The sequence below is a fragment of the Coenobita brevimanus genome, chromosome 105 (genome assembly GCF_032717465.1).
Source record: "Coenobita brevimanus isolate Jiangsu-jjx chromosome 105, ASM3271746v2, whole genome shotgun sequence".
NCBI classification, from domain to species: Eukaryota; Metazoa; Arthropoda; class Malacostraca; order Decapoda; family Coenobitidae; genus Coenobita; species Coenobita brevimanus.
In genome coordinates this window covers 7,079,366-7,102,777 of record NC_137058.1, presented here as the reverse complement: position 1 = coordinate 7,102,777, position 23,412 = coordinate 7,079,366, and the positions used below count along the sequence as shown (strand labels likewise).

At 42.2% G+C, this 23,412-nt stretch overlaps 1 protein-coding gene across 1 annotated transcript; it reads left to right on the top strand.

Moving 5' to 3' along the window:
• The first annotated feature begins 5,455 nt into the window (after positions 1-5,455).
• On the top strand, positions 5,456-23,033 carry LOC145416216 (uncharacterized). Its single transcript, XM_080285228.1, has 4 exons — positions 5,456-5,483; positions 10,470-10,717; positions 10,856-11,515; positions 22,515-23,033. Exons 1-4 carry the CDS (start codon positions 5,456-5,458, stop codon positions 23,031-23,033), a joined length of 1,455 nt encoding a protein of 484 aa, XP_080141354.1.
• The last annotated feature ends 379 nt before the right edge of the window (positions 23,034-23,412 follow it).

Genomic DNA, 23,412 nt, shown 5'->3' with positions numbered 1-23,412 from the left:
TGATGTCCCTGATGTGTTCCCTGCATGTGCTGTCACTAGGGCTAAGTCTAAAGTTACTGGTGATTTAGAGGATAATGATGATGATGATGTTATCCTAGCTGACACTTTTCTTGCTAATTTGGACCACTCACCAGATGAGGCAGTACCCCGTAGTGTTGATAATTTGTCTCGTCAAGAGTTGGTTGAGTTGCAGGTTGCTGACCCTGAGTTGAAAGGTCTTGCTAACTCTGCTTGCAGTGAGGAAGAGTCAGCTGGTGCTTCTAATTGTTATTATATAAAGTCAGGAGTACTTATGAGGAAGTGGAGACCCCCAACAGCATCAGCCAACTGTGAATGGGAGGTTGTACATCAAGTTGTCATCCTTCGTGTTTGTAGGCAGGATATCATTAGAGTGGCTCATGATTCCAGTTTGGCAGGACACCTTGGAGTGAGGAAGACTGTGGCACGCATTTTGAAACACTTCTACTGGCCAGGTATCTTCAGGGATGTTTCCTGGTATTGTAAGTCTTGTCACACCTGTCAAGTTGTGGGGAAGTGTAATCAGACCGAAAAGGTTGCACCTCTAGTTCCCATTCCTCCTTTTGAGGCGCCTTTCACCCGTGTGTTGGTGGATATTGTGGGCCCTCTTCCTAAGACTTCTTCAGGATTTTCTTATGTGTTGACCCTGATTGATATGGCTACTCGTTATCCTGAAGCCATTCCACTTAGAAATATCTCAGCAACGAACGTGGTTAAGGAAATGCTAGGGTTCTTTACAAAGTTTGGTCTGCCCAAGGAGGTACAGTCAGACCGGGGAAGTAATTTCATGTCAAATGTTTTCAAGCAGTCTCTGAAAGAGTTGGGCATCTCCCAGATCACGTCTTCAGCTTACCATCCCCAGACCCAAGGAGCGTTGGAGAGATATCATCAAACACTCAAATCGATGCTCAAGAAATACTGTTTGGAACATCAGAAAGACTGGGATAAAGGTCTTCCATTCGTTGTGTTTACCGCAAGAGAATCTCCAAATGAATCACTGGGCTTCTCACCTTTTGAACTACTGTTTGGCCATGAAGTAAGAGGACCCCTTAAGTTACTCAAGGAATGCTGGCTGTCGGAGGAAGATGACGTCAATCTGCTGGAGTATGTGATGAAGTTCAAAGAACGGCTGTCCACTGCTTTACAGCTGGCGAGAGAGAATTTAGGAGCTGCTCAGGAGAAGATGAAGACTTGGTATGATAAGAAGTCCAGGTTACGCCACTTTCAGCCAGGAGATTAGGTTTTGATTCTGCTACCAGTTCATGGGCAACCTCTTCAAGCCAAGTTTAGTGGTCCTTATTTCGTGGAGAAGAAACTCAGTGATGTCAACTATGTCATCGCCACACCAGATCGTAGAAAGAACAAGCAACTATGTCACATCAACATGCTAAAGTTATATCACAGACGGGATGAAAATAATCCATTCTGCACTGTAGCAGTTCCACCCGAGTCTGCAAGTGAAGCCCTCCCATGCAGTATGAGCCTGAGTGATAGTTTGGGGAAGAATCCTGATATCATGAATGATCTCCAGACTAAGCTTTCTCATCTAGCTCCCGAGGAAAGGCAGGAATTTTCGGCATTACTGCAGGAGTACCCGCAAGTGTTCCGTGCCACTCCAGAAAGAACCACTGTGTTGATGCATGATGTCGATGTTGGAGACGCAAAGCCAATTAAACTGCCTCCTTACCGTGTGAACCCAGTGAAAGTTCCTCTCATCCAGAAGGAGCTTGGCTACCTGTTGGACCACAAGATGATTGAGCCCTGTCAGAGCGAGTGGAGTTCTCCTGTCACTCTAGTCCCTAAGCCAGGGGGGTCACAGCAGCTTTGCATTGACTACAGACGTGTTAATGAGATAACTAAAACAGACACTTACCCTCTCTCTCGTGTGGAAGATTGCATAGACAAGATCGGAAAGGCTAGGTACATAAGTAAGTTTGATTTGTTAAAGGGATACTGGCAAGTACCTATGACTGAACGTGCTAGGGAGATCTCATGTTTTGTAACACTAGGAAAGACTTTTGCATGTTCTGTAATGCCATACGGTATGAAGAATGCACCAGCCACATTTCAGAAGCTCATGAATGTTGTAACAGAGGGTTTGGCAGGGTGTGTTGTTTTTATTGATGATGTATTAATCTTCAGTGACAACTGGAAAGATCACCTATGCCATGTCAGTAAATTTCTTGAGCGTTTGGTTCATGCTAATCTTGTAGCTAATTTATCAAAGTGTGAGTTTGGTCAAGCTAAAGTTCAGTACCTTGGGTACGTAATTGGTGATGGACATGTTGCACCACCAGCAGCTGAGGTTCAGGTTATAAGTGATCTTCCCAGACCTAAAAGTAGGAAAGAGCTACAAAGATTTTTGGGAATGGTAGGTTATTACAGGAGATCTGTTCTTAACTTTTCAATTCTTGTATCACCACTTACAGACCTACTGAAAAAGGGAGTTAAATTTGTCTGGACCGATAACTGTGAATCCTCTTTCAACAAACTTAAAGCTATCCTATTAAGTCAGCCAGTGCTCGCTACTCCAAATTTTGCTACGCCTTTTAAGATAGCTGTTGATGCAAGTGATACAGGAGCTGGGGCTCTTTTGCTGCAAGAGGATGATCAGGGTATTGAACCTCCTGTATCTTATTACAGTAAGAAGTTCACTCCACCTCAAAAGAACTACTCAACTATTGAGAAAGAGCTTTTGGCCTTGATTTTGGGTTTACAGCATTTTTCATTTTATTTGTGTTCTGCTTTTGACCCCATAGTCATTTATACCGATCATAACCCACTGAAATTCCTTAGTAAGTTTAAAGATAAAAATCAGAGATTGACAAGATGGAGTCTACTTCTTCAGGAGTATTCATTAGACATACAACATGTCAAGGGGAAAGAAAATGTTATTGCAGATTGCTTATCTAGACTTTAGACAGATTGTTTTAGAGTAATAAGAAATTTCCTTTGTAAATTTCTTTTTTCTTTGTGGGGAGGTGTTACATAGCCTATGATTTCATCATCCTTTGTGTAATTTTAACGCACAGTATGCTGCATGTTTGATCACGAGCGTGTTCTGCCTCAGTCCCCCATTCTACCGTTATAGTAGAGTAAGTCGTCCTTTCGGTTGTTCAGAGCAGGATTGTCAACTCTTTGTCCCCATGGCTTCATTTGCGCGTCCTTCTTACAAGTTGTATCAAGCTCTGCTGGCCCCTATATAATGAGCTCAGTCTCTACATTATTGCCACTTAGATCTGCTCCTCATTTGGTTCACATCTCTGTCCTCCCCTGTACAGTTATTATTATTGTGAGTGCTCAGGAAGTCTCCAACCATCTAGCAGCTGTATAATTTGAGTATAAGTGTTATTGCATTTTTTCTTGTACTCTATAGCATAAGGTGTTAATTCTTAGGCCTAGTAACGTTTCTTTTGATTAATGTAAAGTTTTATGTCAGTCATTTTTTATAATATTTTGTATCTGTAATAATTTATCTTGCATTAACTGAGCATTACCCAGTGTATTTTCATTTTATCAGGGCTGACTTAGATAAATTTACTCTTGCTAATTTCGTGTTAATAGAGGCTATTGCAGTTAACCATATATTTAACCTGTTTTTGCCATTACATTATCCTTATGAGTCCTGAATGTTTTGTTGTTAGTTTGAGCATTAAACTTTAACTTGTAATTTTACCTAACTCTTTTGTTTTGAACTTGGAACTTTACGGGACAGTAGTGATTTTTAGTACTCTCACTTAAAGTGTACATTATCTTTCGCTGTTCCGTAACAATATATAAATATATATATATATATATATATATATATATATATATATATATATATATATATATATATGTATATATAATGTATGAACACTTTCCTCTAAAAGAAACAAACAAAGCAGGATGTGGTCTAGGAAGAGACCAAACAGTGAAACAAAAAATGGAATGGATTTCATCATCACTGACAAATCTCATGCCGGTACAGTGAACATAACTGCACTGAACATAGTAAATGTAGGAAGCGACCACTGAATGCTGAGACGTCAAGTAATACTTTAGCTCCGGAGAGAGAGTTAGGGGCTGATTCGAAGGAAAGAGACTAACCTTGTAGCAGTGAAGGAGAAGGCAGCAAAATTTAGCATGTTAATTGAGAATGAATACTCGCAGTTAATGGATGACGTAAATACCTACACAGAATAAATGAATGAAAACTTCACGAGAACAGCAAACGAAGCAGCTCTCGAAACAGGAAGTAAGAAACCCGGAAACAGCAACAGCAAGCTCTCAGAGAGTACAAAGGATCTTCTGTAGAAAAGACGTAACATGACCATAAGGACAATGAGATCACACTGATGCAACCAAACTAAAGAAAACTATTCATCAAGAAAAAAAAATCAAGATATTCGAAATTTTAACATGAACAGGACTGCAGAAACTATTAAGGAATGGAGGAAGGATGAAGGTAACCAAACGGAGGGTTGGTATAGGAAGAAATAAAATGTTTCTTGTAAGAGAGAAGCAACATACAACAGAAATTACGCGGTCAGGATAGTGGAATTTTATGCAAAGACTTACAGTAGGTGGTAGGTGGAGGCACTCGCCATCCATTCAGTTGATGCAGTGGTGCCCTTTCCTCTCTTCCTTCCTTCTTTCCTTCCTTCCTCATCTGTCTTTCTTTCCTTCATTCTTTCCTCTTCCTTCTGTCAGTGGGTGACTCTATACTGAGTGACAAGCCAAACTGTTTCCTCTACTTTAAGAAAACGTCCTACGCTGGGTGGTAACCATATAACCAAATTATGGCGCCTGGTGGTTTAGTGGGTAATTTAGGCGCTCTGATTGCTTGAGCCTGTGCAGCTTTATATCCAAAGGGTGGTTGGGGTTTATTGCTAACGTAATGCCACTCAGGGATGAGTGAGGCTGGTCACTCATCCTAAACGTCAGGACCAGCTAGTCTAGCTCCGGGCTCCTCCGGTCCTCATGGGGCAACACAGGATTAGATGATGATGATGATGATGCTTTACAATAGCAGTAGCGTGACAGAAGAACCAGTTAAGGTTAGAACAATAGTAGATAAAGTCGTCCCCAGGATTACATCAGATGAAGTAACGAAAATTTTGGTGGGATGAAGACGGGTAGGGCAGGAGGTGATGATAGTATCACTGATGATATAAAAACTCCCGATAGCCTTACATAAAACTGAATGTCAAAGGTATTTATAAAATCTATAAGTCAACGCTATACATAGTTTTTGGAAAAATGAGTCTCTTGTTTTTCCTTAAAAAAAAAAAAAAAAAAAAAGTGGCATACAAGACCTGAAGAACTACCGTCCGGTTAGTGTTCTCCTTGTTGCATACTTTTTTTTTTTTTTTTAAATAACAAATCGAATTAGCCTCACCTTGGAAGCAAACCGGCCAAGGGAACAGGCAGGATTTCGAAGTGGTTACTGGCCGCGATGGCTGAGTGGTCAGCGCTGGTGAGTGGTAAGTTGTCTGTCCATTAACGCCAGGATTGGAATCTTGGTGCGGGGAGCTTGCGTCACTCGACTCAGGTGTCCATCCAGCATTTGTTTTGGTAGGTAAAGTGAATATCTAGAGTAATACCTAGGGGAGGTAATTGTGGTAACCTGGATGATGCAGTGGCCTTGTATCCCTGGTGAACAACCCGCCACAGACCTAAAGTCCCCTGTTATGGAGATGAGCACCGTGGCTAACCGCCTCATTGCCTCTGTCCCTACCCTTACCTTTTTACTCGATGGACGACCATATTCAAGTTACCCATCAGGTGATTGAGAAAACTTCGTAATACAAGAAACCTTTGTGAATGGTATCTGTTGATTAAGAGAAAGCATTTGCATCAGCAGAAATAACTACAGTGACGAGAGTGAATTGGAGACAAGGTGCAGAGGAAACTAGTGTTAAAGTGGAAGATAGTTATAGAGATGCCACGGCTATCATAAAACTCCGTAGGGATAACCAGAAAAGACCAATAAAGAAATGCGTTAGAAAAGGAGAAAGAACTTCACCCAGGTTATATACTTCCTGCCTACAGGACATTTTCAAAAATTTCGACTGGCATGACAAAGTATTTTACATAAATGACGAACAATTGAACAGTCTTAGATTTGCAGACGACATGGTCCTTTTCAGTGAATCAGGAGAGGAACTACAAGTAATGATAGGTAACCTGAAAAGGGAGAGTCTGAAGGTATGCTTGAGAATGAATATGAGAAAGAAGAATCTATTTAACAGACATGTTTATTCCCGTCCATTAAAAATAGGAGATGAAGAACATAATGTGTTAAGGAGTACATATACCCGGGGCAGGCATATCTGGTAGACTTATTCCTTGACAATGAAATCAAGTGAAGAACAGGAATGGGATGGACAGCTTTTGGCAAACTAAATGACTACATGAATGTTAAGCAATGACCATTATGCCAAAGGAAACGGTTAGTTAATCAGTTTGTCCTTCATGTTCTAACATACGGATTGGAAACTTGGAGCCTAACAAAGTCCTTGGAGCGTAAACTTTGGAGTGTTCAGAGAGGAATGAAAAAGATAATGTTGGGAGTCACTTGGAGAAATAAAAAGAGAGCTACCTGGTTAAGGAAACAGACGAAAGTAGAAGATACCTTTACACTCTAAAGCATAAATGGTTGTGGCATATCACGTCCGTCTTACCTTCGTAGAACATATAACAGGTGGACAACCACGCAAACTGAATGGCAGCTCAGAGATGAACTGAGGGGAGAAGGCAGACAAAGGACGAGTGGCGACATGAGATTGGCTAACTGTCAGTTGCTCTAAGTGGAAAAAAAGTAAAAAGAAAAAGAAAAAAAAAGAGAAGGGAGACCTTTGTCTTGCAGTGGACTGATTAGACATGACAATGATGTTCTTATGCACTGTGAATCAAGGGTCGAGATTTATCAGGAAAATTAAGCATACGACCAGTGAGAAACATATACTTTACAATATTAACGATTCAATACATTTCGTACTGTTGATTCTACTGTATGTTCCTGCAACAATGGTGCGTGATAAGTCCTCTTCACACGTCAGCCCAGGCGCGGATGCCTTCTTCACACGTTTCACTCGTGGGAATAATTGCCAACTTAGGGATATTGCATCAAATGAAGAGAACCTTCTAGAGCTTTGGGAAATCTGTAGTTACTAAGCCACTTCCACCGATAAATGATATGCTACTACAATTGTAGGCTAAGTAAATTAATAAATGAATAATGGGCAATTAAGTAAGTAGGACTGTGACGAGGATACATAGTTGTTACATATAGATAGTAAATTAAGGAACTGATGGAAACAATCTATATAACAGGATATATACGAAGATAGGGTAGGTAGGGAGGTAGTTAGATTTAGCAGGGAAGTGTATAGATAGACAGATAGGGAGGTGGTTCGAAAGGTAGGTATGCAGGTAGATAGGTAAACAGGGAGGGAGGGAAGGAGGCAGACAGGGAGACAGGTACTGAGTCGGATGGGTGGGTAGGTAGGTAGGCAAGTAGGAAGGTAGACAGGGAGATCAGCACAGAAGTAAGTAGCTATGTTGTTAGGCAGGGAAGTAGGAAGGTAGGTTGGCAGGGAGGTACGGATGGAAAAGCAACAGGAGGAAGAAGTGGATGCCAGTCCTTTATATGCTTAAGGACTGTATTGCAGCAATTACCTCCGGGAGAAAGGATCACATACTGTAGTGTAATAGAGTGACTGCAAAACCTGAAATCAGTGCATAACAAAGAATCCGCCGTACACTGCAAGGATCATGCAAGGTGTCTGCGGGATCCTGGCTTGGCAACATGCAGCTGGTATTACTACCTCACGCACTTCTCATTTTCTGTTTCTCTGTCCGCCAATACGTCAGTTATACAAACAGCAATATAGTAAAGTTAACACACACACAGACAAACGCAAACACAAACAAATAAACACACACAAACACAAACAAACACACGCAAACACAAACACACACAAACTCACGCAAACACAAACACACACGCAAGTACAAACACACGCAAATATAAACACGCAAACAAACACACGCAAACACAATCACACAAACACAAAGACACCCAAACACAAAGACACCCAAAGACAAAAACACACGCAGACACAAACACAAAAACACACAAACACAAACATACAGAAACATAAACACGCACATACAAACACGCATACAAACCATAAACAAAAACACACAAACACACAGAAATACGCAAACACAAATACACATATACAAACACACACAAGGACACACACAAAACACACACAAACACACAAAAAGACACATGCAAACACTCACAAGCACACACAAATTCATAAACACACACAAATACATGTATAAACACATACACACAAACAAACACAGACACACAGAAATGCACAAACACATACAAACAAACCCACAAATGCACATACATAGACAACCTGTAGCTACACACACACACACACACACGCACACACACACACACACACACACACACACACACACACACACACACACACACACACACACACACACACACATTCCTCCTTCACTGCCCCAGGGTGCTGAGGTACGAGTGGTAAGGCGTGTCAACTTTGAGAAAGAGTGTGTTAAGTTTTGCTAGAGGTGGAATCAGACAGATTCGATGAGTTGCGTGAAATCCCAACGTGCACGTGTGTGCTGTACTCCACTGCTGCTGACCACCCAAAACATAGCCAGTATACATGCCCTGCAATACCGGGCTTAAGATCATGCCAATATTTTTTTGGTGCCGTGTTACTGGATTCACTCTGGTGGACTTCGATTGTGCTGTTGGCACTACATTAGTATTTATGATACTGTATATGGGGACGATATGAGGACAGGCAAGACAGGCTCTCCACCAGCCAAGGCTCTGGTGGGACCTGTGTATGTGGCATGGATGGGTTGATCATACAGGTGGTCTGCTGCCTGGCCATACTCTTGCAAAGAGACGAGGTGAAACCAGATCTCCTCCAACATAAAGTGGAGGTGGCACTGGTTGTACCAGATCTGACAGCAACATAACCGTTTATGTGTTGAATACTCGCATGAGGGACAGAAACTAAGGTGGAAATGAAGGACGCCTGTCATTTGCCTCGACGTTGTCAGGCTCCTTGAGGTATGAGAGTTGTGTTATCCTAATGGCGATTTTTAGATGGTGGCAACCATCATCCACTTACATAGTGTAGTGCTGTGTATTTCTTCCTTCACCTTTATCTTTTTTTTTTCTGTATCTCCCCTCCTCTGTCTTGTTTCTCCCATCCTTCCTGTCACTTTTTATTCTTCTTCTTTCCATTTCAGGTGGCTTTACGTTGAGTGAGAAGCCTAGTGGCTTCTTGTAAGCCAGGAAACCATTTACAACGCTGGGTGGTAATCGTAACCAACTCATAAGTGTTTCCTACATGTCAGCAGGTGAGTTGGCGGAGGGTTAGTGCCACTCCTCGTAAAACAACCAACCTAAATCAAAAGGGCACCCCCTACGGGATTATGGCGTCTGGCTATAGATTGATAGATAGATTGACCTTTATGCTCATACTTGATGTCTGCAGGTGGAGCGAGTATGACCTCGTGTATGAGGGCTGCTGTTTTTTGGGATGTCCCTCAGCACAGTGTGGTATTTCTGCAGGTGTGAGGATGGGATCTGTCAAGAAGTGTCAGCACGTGTGAGCCAGGTAGAGATGTCACATAAGTGCAAAGTGCTGTTATTGTCCATTTTTGCATACTATAGCTGCAAGGGTCACCAGTTCTGTCTTATCGCATGAGGACAACATGAGATTCACTTGTCCTGTCCCTGTGTTGATTAAGTTTTACATCTCAACAAATGTACCGTAGTACACAAGCCAGCCAGCACAGTACATCAGCACTGTACCTGGACACTGAAGTAGTGAGATGGAAACTGTGTGTGTGTGTGTGTGTGTGTGTGTGTGTGTGTGTGTGTGTGTGTGTGTGTGTGTGTGTGTGTGTGTGTGTGTGTGTTTACCTCACAGGTATTACCCATTTGTAGTATACAGGATATGAGCTAGGTTTGTGTTGTCCTTCCACCAGTGATCCAATTTACTTCTGCAGACACGGATGTTTTTTGTTTGCACCACTTCCCTTTCTTACTCCTTCAAATATATGTGCTTCGCTGTGGAAAAATAAACCTATTGACACCATTTAAACAGGACAACCTATTACAGGAAGATCATATAACAGGTTCATCAGAGGGGCATAAACTCTTATGTCAACATGAGAATGGCTGTTAAGTATATGAAATGGGAGATTTTGAAGGCGATAATATTGTCATGACAAAACCAATATAAGAATACGCAGCACCCAGTGAACATGGTGTTGGAGATAGCATGGTTTGGAAGTAGTGAAGGTTTGAATGAGTGTTATACTAACAAGAACAAACATAAAGTATGGATGCAGCACACCTAAATCAGTAACACAGTGAATGTTTCAATGTGCAGGTGAGATGCAGGTGATGCGTGAGGCTGTGACATGCCCAGTGTGTTCTGAGGTGTACCAGGCTAGTGTGCGGGAGCCGGTCACTCTGCCATGTGGCCACACCTTCTGCCGTTCCTGCCTGGTCGCCGTCAAGGGCCGAGGCAACTTACTCTGTCCCACCTGCAGGACGAGTCACAACCAAGTCAATGTGCAGCAGCTCTCCGTAAACTACACCATCCTCGGCTTGACATCCTCCATTAGTAACACTGAGGTAAGATTTGCATGTTCTTGAGGTTTATACCGTTTGGAATAGTTTCAGCAATAATAGCCGTTTGAAAGTTAGCACATAATCTTATATAATGTACATAGTCAATTATTATCGCACTGTAACAGTATGTTTTTTATTCAGTATGGAACCTGTGGCACTCACGGTGATGACCTGAAGTACTGGTGCTGTGAATGTGATGCGGAGCTGTGCAGCCTCTGCCTGTACTCTGGCCATCCTCAGGGCCACTCTGTCCAGCTGGCCAAGTATTACATCCAGGAAAAGCAAGCTGCTCTTGAGGATGAGATAAATTTGCTGTGTATGAAGCTGGAAAGTCGGCAGGAGGAGGTGAAACGCAGGTTCGCCATGGTGCTGCAGGGAGTGAGTGAGCTCTGTCAGAAAAGCTGCACCTTGAATGACTCATGGGTAAGCCTTAACCAACTCCTCCTGCAAACAAGGAAGGCCACTAGCATTGAACTTGTCAAAAAGGCTGATGAAAAAGTTAAAGAATCCAAGGAGAACTTTCAAAAGCTTTCAACAATGGGACTTGATTCAGCAGTGGCTGACTCTGATAAAGACTGTCTCCCTAAAGACAAAAAGGTGGTAGAAGCTGACAGTCTTAAAACAAATGTTGATGATATGCAAAAGGAAGCAAAGACTGGGAAGGAAGTGACTGAGAAAAATCCAGTGGTAGCATCCAACATTTCGAAGAGTAACGTGCAATGTGTCCGGCTAGATTATAAAGAGAGTCAGCTGTTGTTGCACTGCATCTCCCTCCACTCTGATACCCGCCTCTCTTTGCAGGTAAGACACCACCTGGTATCAAGTTATCCCCTTCACTCTATTTTTTTTTTTCCTACCAGTGTAATCGCGTTAGCCACTCTTTACTGGTTGCAGAACGCTGCCATGATAATTGATAATTATGAATTGTAAGACTTAGATAAACAGACTTTTGGAAAAAGTTCAGCTGGTTCCATGGTCCTTAATTAGCTACCATTATATATGTATTTATATAAGGCCGGATCAAGCCATCTGAAAAAGCGGAAGCGTGATTATTAGTGGGGATCCTTTAGGTTTGAATTCACACTGATTCATTTCAAAATTCTGCCAAAATTATTGTCAAATCCCTCTTTTCACTGAATGGAAACAAAAATAACATTTATTTAATGCATATATTTGGGTAAATAATATTCTTCTGTTTCTATAAGTAAACACTGATCTGTCGAAAATAGGGAGGCGTAGGTCCCTCACGTCTCCCCCTCCCTACCCTACCAAATCCATGGCTGTTACCCCTCGTTCTACCTAACCACTAAGTTCTGGCGCTTTTAAGCATTTAGTTGAACATATTACACATGATTGCATAATATAATATGCACTACAGTGTAGGTACTAAGCGGAGGTGAGTGCTGGGCACAAGATGAGGATGATGACGCTGGCTGGTTTTGTTAGACTTCATGGGGCCTGAGTGTGGAGGCGATGTGAGGCAATATTTACTCTTTCCAATTGCACATCTATCGCAACTTATCTTTTTGATGATGCTCAGTCAATCTCTGTCTGGTCCCGTTAATTATCGTCCAAAATTATAATAATGAGATCAAAATGAAGATAATTTTGGCATCATTTGACCCTCTGATATAACATTTTGTTTTCGTGTGCAATGTTCTTCCTCAGTTCCCGCCGACTGGATCAGCAGTTCGAATATTTATGTCACTCTTCACACATGTCATTCAGTTTTGTCACTTGTGAGTTCATAATATATTACTTCATGTTCACAGATATAATTCTCATATAATATTGATTTTATTAATTGTACACTTTGCTTCGAGGTCATTGTTTCCGCGTGATCAGCCAATGGTATTTCTCACGCAGCTTCTGATAAATAACTGTGGACACCAAGAGTCCCCTAATTTCATTTATAAGGAAACATATTTATTGTGTATTGGAATAGTATGGCGAGAATTTGTATTCTTGGTGTAGAAAAGTTAGTTCTCAGTACAAAGGTTGATATCACATTAATTCTGTGCATGGTAAACGAGGGATTCCTACATTTCGTAAGTTCCAACTAAGAAAAATTGTCGACCCGAGTCGAGTCCGAGTAGGTTTCAGAGCTCATCACGTTTCCCAAACATTCTCGCATCATCCACTCGGTCTAACTGCGTGGATAAAGCAGAATGGACATAGGCCTGTAGGGTGAAGAATGGATATTATATGGCTGGCGAGAGTATGGATAATTATGAAAGTTTAGCACGCTGATAACGCGATCCCGCTGTATATTCTGGCTAATACAGACAGTTCCAACCTGATTTGAAAAGATGTTGTCCAGGCTGTAGTGGCTAAACACTCAGTAACACCTTCAGCCCATGTATGTCTGTTTATATCGTATTCTGCTAAAGCCATACGGTCTTACTCAACTTTTTACAGGTATCTTTAGTAGGAAGGAATTAAACACTCGTACTTGATGCTTAAAATCGTTGTGCTTGAATTATGATATTAACGACCGCAGTATTATCAGTATACTACAAGAGGCCTGCAGAGTATTTTAGTACCCACATTAATGTATTGGTGGAAGAGAAGACTGGAGCAGTATACCGGTGAATAACAAGTGAGAGGAAAATGGATGTTTGAGGGAGTGAGAGTGGTGTGTGAGGATATGGTAGTCTGGAGGCGTTTCTGTTGCAGACATCCCTAGTTCGAGGGTTCCCAAGAGGGAGCAAGGCGTTGGAAAGGATGATGAGACTTTGGTGTGGAGTGAGAATGAAAAGTCAAGAGCAAGGGCTCTGTAAATTGGATTATTGAAGAATGTGTGTCGAGTACAGGGGGTGGATATGATAAGAAATATACTTAGCCATCGAGTGGCGTGTTATTCCCCTGCGTAGGACAAAAAAAAAAAAAAAAAAAAAAAAAATCACTTCTTGGAAGTGCACTAGCACGGTTTGTGCTGATCATCATATTACTCCACGCGGGTGTAGTCTGCTCAAGTGTGTATGCTTTGTGTTCAGTGTGGTTTGCCTGATTTTATGCTTTGTGTGTGTGTGTGTGTGTGTGTGTGTGTGTGTGTGTGTGTTATACTTTGTGATGACACTTGTTGACATGATGTCTAGGGTACTTTTTGGCTGAAGTATAACAGAATAACAAAGTTATCCGAAGCAATAAGGCCTCTATAATGGTTTTCCAATAATTTTAGAGCACCGTCTTTTGGAACATGGTAACCCGCCATGAAGAATTAACAGAGCTGCTCAAAATCTATATCTAATGTAATTTGTGAAAACTGTGGAGTAAGGAAGTATGTTGACAACAGGATTGAGAAGAGTGTTCATAGATCGTATATGATGATTTTGATGTAAGTTATGGCAGGGCAAGAATCGATAAGGTCAAAATTGACGATTCTGAATCTCAGTGCCACTGAAACCACTGGAATCGCTTCTAGAATTGATTCCTCAGAATAAACAACTAAAGTCAGGGGACATAGAAACTCGGTGAACGCCCTCCTTGATAACACTAGTTTATTTATATTATATCGTGATCGGCTAATCTGAATAGAAGGAATCGATTTTGGAGTAAGTTCTAGTCCAGTCCTGTCGTAAATAAGGTGGTGTAAAGGGTATATGGACGTGAGTTTGAAGGTGGTAGGAGGCGTGGCAGGCCAAGAAGAAGGTGGATGGATATGTCAGATTTGTGTGTGAGAATGTAGGGTGTTAGAGGCTGATGAAGCAAGGACGCTGAGACGTGACTGACTTGTTTGGATGAACTAAGTAAGAACTAGACCAAGACAAGGGCTTGATATTTTTAACTTGAGTCAAACAGATTGACTCCATGTGACAGGTAATATGAAGCCTGCTCATCCAGCGGTGGACTGGTCATTTGGGCAATCCTCAGTGGTCCATTGCGCCAGTGAGCCGATATCTTTTCCAGTCGTGTGTATATGTTATATAACATAGAATGGGCCTGTGAAGAGACGGAGAAGGGAGAGAAAGAGAAGGGAAAGAATGAAAGATAGAAATGAGTGGATGTGAAGGAAGGAGAGAGATACGGAAGACAAGAGAGAAAACATGTGGAAAAAGGGGTGGAGACAAAGGAAAGTAAAGGGGAGAAGAGAGAACAGAATGGAAGAAAGGGGTTAAGAGAGAGAGAGAGAGAGAGAGAGAGAGAGAGAGAGAGAGAGAGAGAGAGAGAGAGAGAGAGAAGGGCGAGTAAATAATTATGAAAAGAAGGGAGGAAGAGAGAAAGGTAAAGGAGATTGTGGAAAAGAGGGAAGGGAGAGAAGAGTAGATGTGAATGGAGGAGAAACAGCATAATTGAGGAGAAGGATGAGAGGGCCGGAAATACTGTAAACAGTACGATGAGAGAAGGAGAGGAGATGGAGGGGACGAGGTCAGGGATGAAAGAGGGCAGAGGAAATTACATAAAAGGCGAAAGAGAGAGAGAGAAAAAAACAGATAATTATGAATGGAAGGGAAGAGAAGAGAAAGGTAAAGGAGATTGTGAACAAGAGAGAAGGGAGAGGAGAGCAGATGTGAATGAAGGAGAAATAGCAGAATTGAGGAGAAGGATGGAAGGGCCGGAAATACTGTAAACAGTACGATGAGAGAAGGAAAAGAGATGGAGGGGAGGAGGTCAGGGATGAAAGAGAACAAATAAAAGTAGAACGAGAGAGAGAGAGAGAGAGAGAGAGAGAGAGAGAGAGAGAGAGAGAGAGAGAGAGAGAGAGAGAGAGAGAGAGAGAGACCGCAAGGGATAATGGATGTGAATAGAAGAGAGGGTGGCAGAGGGGAAAGGCGATGGAGAGGAGAATGAAGGAAAAGGAGAGTGGATGAGCATGAAGGGAGGGAAGGTAAAGAGGCGGGAATGTGTGAGGGAAGGGGAGGAGAGCAGATGTGGAGGGAATGGTAGGAGAGTAATGGAAAGGGAGTGACGAAAGAAAGGGACGTGAAACAGATGGGAAGGAAGAAGAGGGGTAGTGAAAAGGGAGAAGAGAAAAGGGGAAATGGAAAGTAGGAAAGGGACGGGAGAATATAATGGAAAGGAAGGAAGGGAAAGATGAGTGGAATGAAGGAAGAAAAGCTTTGGGAGTGGATGGGAAATAAGAAAACTGCAGAAGAGTGGATGGGAAGAAGTTAAGCGAGAATGAATGGGAGGGGAGGAAGGGGAGGGAGAATATATGTCAAGGAAGGAAGAGGAGAGAAATTGAATGATTAATAATCGGACATTGATGGAAAAGATGGAACAGGAGGGGGAATGGGTAGGAAAGGAAAGGAAAAATAGGGAGGGAAGATGGTAAAAAAAAATAAAAGAGAGAAGAAGCAAACGTAAGAGAAAAACAAAATATTAACACAAGGGGCAGATAATCTATATTTAAAAAAAATAAAAGTCGTCGCCTCTGCGCAGTAAACATCTTGGCCCTGTTCTCTGCAGCAACCATTACATGAAAATATATTTTTTTAATGGAAGAGGAATGAAACAGTAGCATTATAATATGACTTAGTATATTTGACCATTAATACTTCTTCATTGCACCCTTGTCTTTCAGTACCGCTGTTACTGGCTTTGGCATTAGCTGCCAGACAGTTCTGCCTGATATGCAAAATATGTTTTAATGCTCTGCCTCACTTGTCCAATGGCCGCTTCTGAACCTCCAGTTTTTCTTTCAGTTTGACAGTGTTAAGTCCTTTATTAACCAAACCAACCATGACACTTTTCGTCCATCATGAGTTGAAGAGGCCTAAATGGTAGTAGTGTAGAGAGAGAGGGATAAAAGTTCGCAAAAACAAATTGTTGATCAAGAAATGCAATAACAGTCTTTTAGTACTAGACCTACGCTGACTTTTTCCTTTCACTTCATAAGTACGTATGTGCATGTGTGTCACCGAAAGTCTGCAAATTTTCTTCATCCATTAGACAATGCTTCAGTTTCAAAATGACAAATTAATAGCCGATGGACAGTCACAGGGGTAGAATACATAATCCGGCACTGTGGCCCCCTCCCCTCCCTATTTTTGTTGTTGTTGCCGCAGTCTGCCTTCATTTTACCAGTTGTATTCCCCCCTGCCTCCACTGCTACAACCATGCCTAGTAAACTCCCTATTAAGGAAAGGGGTGTTGTGGTGGGTTACGCTTGTAACGGGTTCAACAACTGTAAAAAAAAGTTAGAGGCGGCCGTTGGATAAGTGAAGAAGGGGGTCAAAGCATATTTTCCTTAACTATTATGTAGAACTGTGTGGCCGCGCGCCGAATCCAATATTAGCGGTACTAAGAGCCTAGAATGGAATGACCAGTTACTATGAGATCATTATAAGCCATTGTGTAATTGTTGTTTGTTCTGCATCAAGTACATATTGCATATATTAACAAGTGGTGCCAGGCACAACAAACATTGCCCGACAGCAGTTATTTTATTGCTGTTAAATACTCACTCATTTCTGCCATTTAGCATCAATACACAATAAAAGTCTGAGGTAATGGCGCAAATGTTTTCAAGTAAAGCCCTCTGAAAATCCGTGATCTTGCGTTTGACCTTTCAAGGTCACTCAAGGTCAAAGGTCATGCTGCTAAATGAAAGTCCATATGAGACTTCCCATACCTTGGTAATAGCAAATATATCTTTATCGAGTTTCGAGTTATAGCTCCCTGAATATGCGTGACCTTGAGTTTTACCTTTCAAGATCACTTACCGTTAAAGGTCAAGGCACCAATTAAAAACCCACGTGGGATCTCATATATGTTGATTATAGTACCTTCAACCAGTTTCGAGTTATAGCCCCTTGAATATCCGTGACCTTAAGTGTGACATTTCAAGGTCATTCAAGGTCAAAGGTCTTCGTGCCAAGTGAAAGCCCATATTACGAGTTCCTGTATGTTGATAATAGTAGTAAATATCTCTACCTTCAACCGTTTTCAAGTTATAGCCCTCTGAAAATCCGTGACCTTGATTTTGACCTTTCATAGGCACTCGATCACCTCTAAAATTTAATCACTTTCTTTTGGGACCAGTGGCCAAAGATCCTGAAAGTTCCATGTAATTGCATTCAGCCGTTTGTCCGTAATGTTGGCAACAAAAGAAGAAACAAACAAACAAAGAAACGACCGAAAAAAATACCTCGCGGACACCGGCCGGGCGAGGTAATTATTGGAATAAACAGACCGACACTGTTTACCGAACTGATTCAACGATTATATTTTTATGGTACCTGTGCCATAACAGTGTAACGATGGGAGAGTACATAGCAAGTACAGGTAACAAGAGGCCTGTTGGCTGATGAGGTTATAACAAATGCTGTTGCTACTGAGATCTAACTAACATGAAAGAGAAAAGGATTAGAGAGAGAGAGAGAGAGAGAGAGAGAGAGAGAGAGAGAGAGAGAGAGAGAGAGATGCAGCTGCGAGCAATAGGGCATGTTAGTGAAGATCAGAGAGGACAGAGAATTTACTGTGGGTAACATAGATTAACTTAATTATTGTTTCAGTGTGTGTGTGTGTGTGTGTGTGTGTGTGTGTGTGTGTGTGTGTGTGTGTGTGTGTGTGTGTGTGTGTGTGTGTGTGTGTGTGTGTGTGTGGCGATAAATCCTTTCGACATTTTCTTCCAGCTCTTGAAACTCCTGACGATCCTGTTCAGCACTGTAATGATGTTTTGCAGTGAAGGTATTAGTCAAGTCTGTATCAAACTTCTCCAGTTCTAAAAACCTCACCTGAGCAAAAGTAAACAACAGAGAAAAGTATTATGCATGTCATCGGACTGAAGATGTTATGATTTTGGTCAGGTATACTCTCGGCTTACCTTTTGCGTATAGTTTATTGGTGGTTTTTCCGTATCTCCTGCTCTCTCTCTCTCTCTCTCTCTCTCTCTCTCTCTCTCTCTCTCTCTCTCTCCACTGGAAAGGTCATTGACGCTGTGATTGCCGCAACAACAAGCTGTGCAGGGTCTTGGTTATGTACAGTCATGAGCAAAAGTTCTCCGACAGTCTTTTACCAGCATTGTGTCCTGCATTCCATATTTCTGATTCCTCCACAAATGACACAGAGTACCCTTTCTTCTGATAATGTTTTGTTGTATGCTTCGTATTACAGGCACATAAAGTTTGTGTTATATCTCCATTGCCTCAGCTGCAGGGCAGGGTTGCCAAGCTTTGGCATAAGGATGTACTGTATCTATTCATGAAACTAAATATACTATCATCGTGAGTATGTCATTGTATACGATATGTTTAGCACTGATATCAGCAGGTATGCAGCGTATACAGCAGATGCATGCTTCTCATATGACCCATAATGTTTTGGGTGATTATGTGGGCCCAACTGATCGAATAACGTCCGGGCCAGTTTAATCAAGTCCGCTACTGTGCACATTTATTGTTTAAATACAAATATCAAATATACAGTAAGTGTGCACCGTCATCCCTGTAAGGGAGTCAGGAATCTAGGAGCTAGAATAGTAAATGAATGAATGTTCGCCCTATTCACTGGACATGCTTTTGATTAGTTACGGTATCCATCTATCGTGTTTTCTTTTTCTTTCTTTTCTGGTCCCTGCCTCACCTCATCATTAGGAGGGCGAAAGGTGTAACGATAATGATGATGATGATGATACTAGTCCTCTAAATGGTGCACTTAATTCATACTGTTTTTTAAACAGTGCTTGTTGAACCTCAGGGAGTTGTGGAAAGTCACATATCAACGTAATCAGTTACCTATTGTCCCTTCCATAAGCAGGTACCATCTGAGGTGTTCCTGGAAGTGATTTATGGCACGCCATATATATAACGTGACGACTAAGAACCGAAAAAAGGACATGGTACGGATAGCTGCGTGGAATGTAAGGGGTGCAAATGATGAGGTGAAAGAAAGAGATTGTCCAGGTGTTTGAGGATGTGAAAGTGGATGTATGTGGATTAACTGAAACTAAATGGCGAGGTGAGAGTGTGAGAGACTGGGAGTATGGATGGGGTATATGCGCAGGATTAGGTGAGAATGAGAGGGCAAAAGAAGGAGTGTGTATTGTTGTGAGTAACAGATGGAAGGAGAATATAAGAGAGAGTGGATCAGTTGCCTCAAGGATTGTGTGGGTAAGATTGAAAGTTGGACTACAAATGTGGGCGATTGTGTGCGTGTATGCACCAATGCAAGATTGTGCAAGCAGTGTGAGAGAAGAGTTCTGGACAAATGTGGAAGCATGCATGGAGAAGTTTGAAAGGAAGGAGAGAGTGTTTTTGATTGGAGATATGAATGGAAAAGAAGGGAATGTGAAGGTGGATGGAGTAGTTGGTGAGTAGGGTGTGCTTGCAGAGATGGATGAAAATGGCCGTTCTTTAGTGGATGTTTGTGCTGGGAGGGGATTGGTGATAGTTAATACCTTCTTCAGGCAAAAAATGATCCATAGGTATATGCGACAAGTGATGAGATGGATGGGTGGTGAACTGAATGAACGGAAGGCAATGATTGATTATGTGTGTGTGGATGAAAGGATGAGAAGGTGTGTAATGGATGCAAGATTATATAGAGGTTGGGGGAGTGTACTTTCTGACCACCACTTGTTGGTGGTCAGAATGAAAGTCCAAATGAAATGGAGAGATAGAAGAAGGGAAGGACAGGAGGAAGTAGTTCATACAAGGAGGGTGGAAAAGTTAAAAGAGGAGGGAAAAAAGGCAGAATATAAGAGGGAAGTGGAGGAGTGATTGGGTAAATATGGATTGGAGCAGATGGGGGACGTGGAAGGTGTGTGCAAGATATTAACAGAAAAAATATGTGCAGCATGTGAGGTGGTGTGGGATAAAGATAAGACAAAAGGGGGTGCAGGGAACAGTATGATGGATTGAAGAGGTGAGAGAGGCTGTGGCACAAAAGAAGAAAGCATATAGTGAGTGGATGAGAAACAGGGGCGTGGAAGAAGTTGTGAGACGGAAGAGAGAGAGTTATATTTAGAGAGGAAGAGAGAGGGGAAAATAGTAAGAGAGAGTAAGAAGAGAATGGATGAGGAATTTGGAAGGAATTTGAGTGTAAAGTGGAGGGATTGTAAGAAAATGTTCTGGAAAGAGGTGTCAAAGAAGTTAGTCGGGGAGTGAAAGATAAAAATGATAGATTACTAGTGGAGAAGGGAGAAAAAGTGAGCAGATGGAGAGAACACGTTAAGGAATTGTTGAACACAGAGAATGAAAGTAATGCAATTGTAAGCGGCTGGGGAATGGCTGGGAGAAGGATGGATGTGAGAAGAGAGGAAGAAATCAGTGGTATGGAAGTTGTGTACGCAATGAAGAAAGTTAAAATGGGGAAAGCCCCAGGAATCGATGGAGTGTGTGGTGAAATGCTGAAGCATGGGGGAAAGACAGTAGCAGAATGGATGTGGAAAATTTGCAGATTGGCCTGGGAGGAAGGTAGAGCCCTGCAGGATTAGAAGTCAGGTATAATTATTCCCGTGTACAAAGGAAAAAGGGAAAAAGAAGTGTGTGGTAATCATATGGGCATTTGTCTTCTTAGTGTAGTAGGAAAAGTTTATGGTAGGATACTTATTGACAGAGTTAGGAAAATAACGGAGGAACTAGTTGAAGAACAAGGAGGTTTTAGAGTGGAAGTGGATGTGTAGATCAGATATTTCATTCTTAGGTCTTTAGTGGAAAAGTTTCTAGAGAAGGGAAAGAAGCTGTATGCTGCCTTGATGGATTTGGAGAAAGCATATGACAAGGTGGATAGACAAGGATTGTGGAAAGTATTAAGAATATATGGAGTAGATGGAAAGCTGTTGAAGGCCGTGAAGAGTATGTATGAGGGTGATAAGGCTGCAGTGCATGTAGGTAGTGAACCGAGTGAATTTTTCTCTTTGAAGGTTGGATTGAAACAGGTATTAGTCTTGTCTCCATGGCTGTTCAGTCTGTATATGGAGGGGGTTATAAAAGAGGTACAAGGTAGAGTAGTGGATGTTGATGCGGCCCTAGTGAGAGAGGGCGGTGTTTGGAAACTCACTGTACTCGTACTGTTGTTTGCAGATGATACAGTGTTGTTAAGTGAAGACAAAGGGGAGCTGCAAGGCTTGGTGAATGAGTTTGGGAGAGTGTGTAAGAAACGGAATCTAAAGGTCATTGTAAGGAAGAGTAAAGTTATGGTCTTCGACAGAAGAATGTACAGTGATGTTGGAAAGTGCATTTAAGTACTTGGGTAGTGTGACGAGTAAGGATGGAAGTTTAGAGGGTGAAGTGCTTTAAAAGGTACAACAGGGAAGAGAGGTTGCTGATTCTTTGAAAGCAGTGATAAGAAACAGGAAAATGAGCATGGAAGTGAAAAAGCTACTACATGACAGCATTGTGATACCAACTCAAACGTATGGAAGTGAAGATTGGACCTTGTTGGAGGGATAGAAGTCAAGCGTGAGAGCAGTGGAAATGTTTTATTTGAGAGGAGCATGTGGAGTCACATGGAGAGACAGACTCACAAATAAAGAAGTGAAGGAGCGCTGTGGTATGGATGTGGATGTGATAGGAAGCGTTTGGAGAAACACATTAAGGTGGTTTGGCCATGTGGAGAGGACGGAGAGTAAGAGACTGACTAGGAGAGTGTATGTGAGTGAGGTGGAGGGGAAGAGAGAGAGGGCGAGGCCAACGATGAGATGGAGGGATGGAGTGGAGAGGTATATGAAAGAGGGGGTGGGTGTGCAGGGAGCAGGATAGTGAAATGGCTGGGGAAAGGGAGACGTAGAAGCGATTTGTTTGTGGCCACCCCTTACGGGATTAAGGCATTTGGCAATAGATAGATAGATAGATAGACATATATCAACCTAGCAGTACACAGTTACACAGTTAACCATTGTCCCTTCCACATGCAGGTACCATCTGAGGTATTCCTGGAAGTGAGTGCTGGTGGGAAGCGTTTGGGTCAAGTCAACATCCGCCTGTGGTGTCACCTGCGTCGGGCACACCAGTTCATGGCACTCTGCCTTGGCACTCTCGGACCTTCCTTCTTTGGTGCCAAAGCTGACAGAGTATTCAACCAGGGCAGTGCTGGACAATGCTTAGCATTTAGAAATTATGTGACGCCTAACAATGAACGAAGCAATAAACCCCTCATCACTGATCTTGAGCAAGGCCCTGCAAACTCAAAGCCTATTACAGAGGGTTTGATAATGCAGTGCAATGCAAGGGACCTGGGCTGCGGGCATGCTAATGATATGAATGAATTTGCTTTCTTTCTCTGCATCAGTGGTTATCCAGGTAGGAGCATCAGCTGTCCGTTCGGTGAAGTGGTTTCGGGGCTGGAAGTGGTGAGGGCCGCTGTCAGCCACAACCCCCTCACTGAGGTCACTATCACCCAGTGTGGTCTTGTCCTCCCAGACCTTGTCCAGTAAGTCTTGCAGGTCCCACTCCTGCTTATGCCATGACCAGTGTTCCTGTGGCCTCAGTAAACCTCCGTAGCACACCAGTTTATTTATGCATAATAATCAGTCAATATTTCCTCATCTGATGCATATGCAAAGTCCATACTAACTGTGACCGATATGGAAAAAAAAAAGTAGCAACTAAAGTTAATGGCTAGGAAAGAGGCGCTAGAGATCATCCTTGTCCTAGATCACGGCTCCATGAGGCCAGACATACAAAGGTGTTTATTATCCCATTGGCTCGTGAGGGATGGAATGTTGAAGATTGTGCTGGTTCATCATACATCAGCTACTGGGGTTTATTGGCCTACAGCCAGAGATATCTTAAGTACAGTTGCACTAGCTAAAT

Excerpts from the sequence above, each read along its gene's own strand:
- LOC145416216 (XM_080285228.1), top strand. The coding sequence starts at position 5,456 with ATGGCTGAGTGGTCAGCGCTGGTGAGTG. Across the intron at positions 5,484-10,469 it reads GTGGTCAGCGCTGGTGAGTG|GTGAGATGCAGGTGATGCGT; the intron begins GTAAGTTGTCTG and ends TTCAATGTGCAG. Across the intron at positions 10,718-10,855 it reads CCTCCATTAGTAACACTGAG|TATGGAACCTGTGGCACTCA; the intron begins GTAAGATTTGCA and ends TTTTTTATTCAG.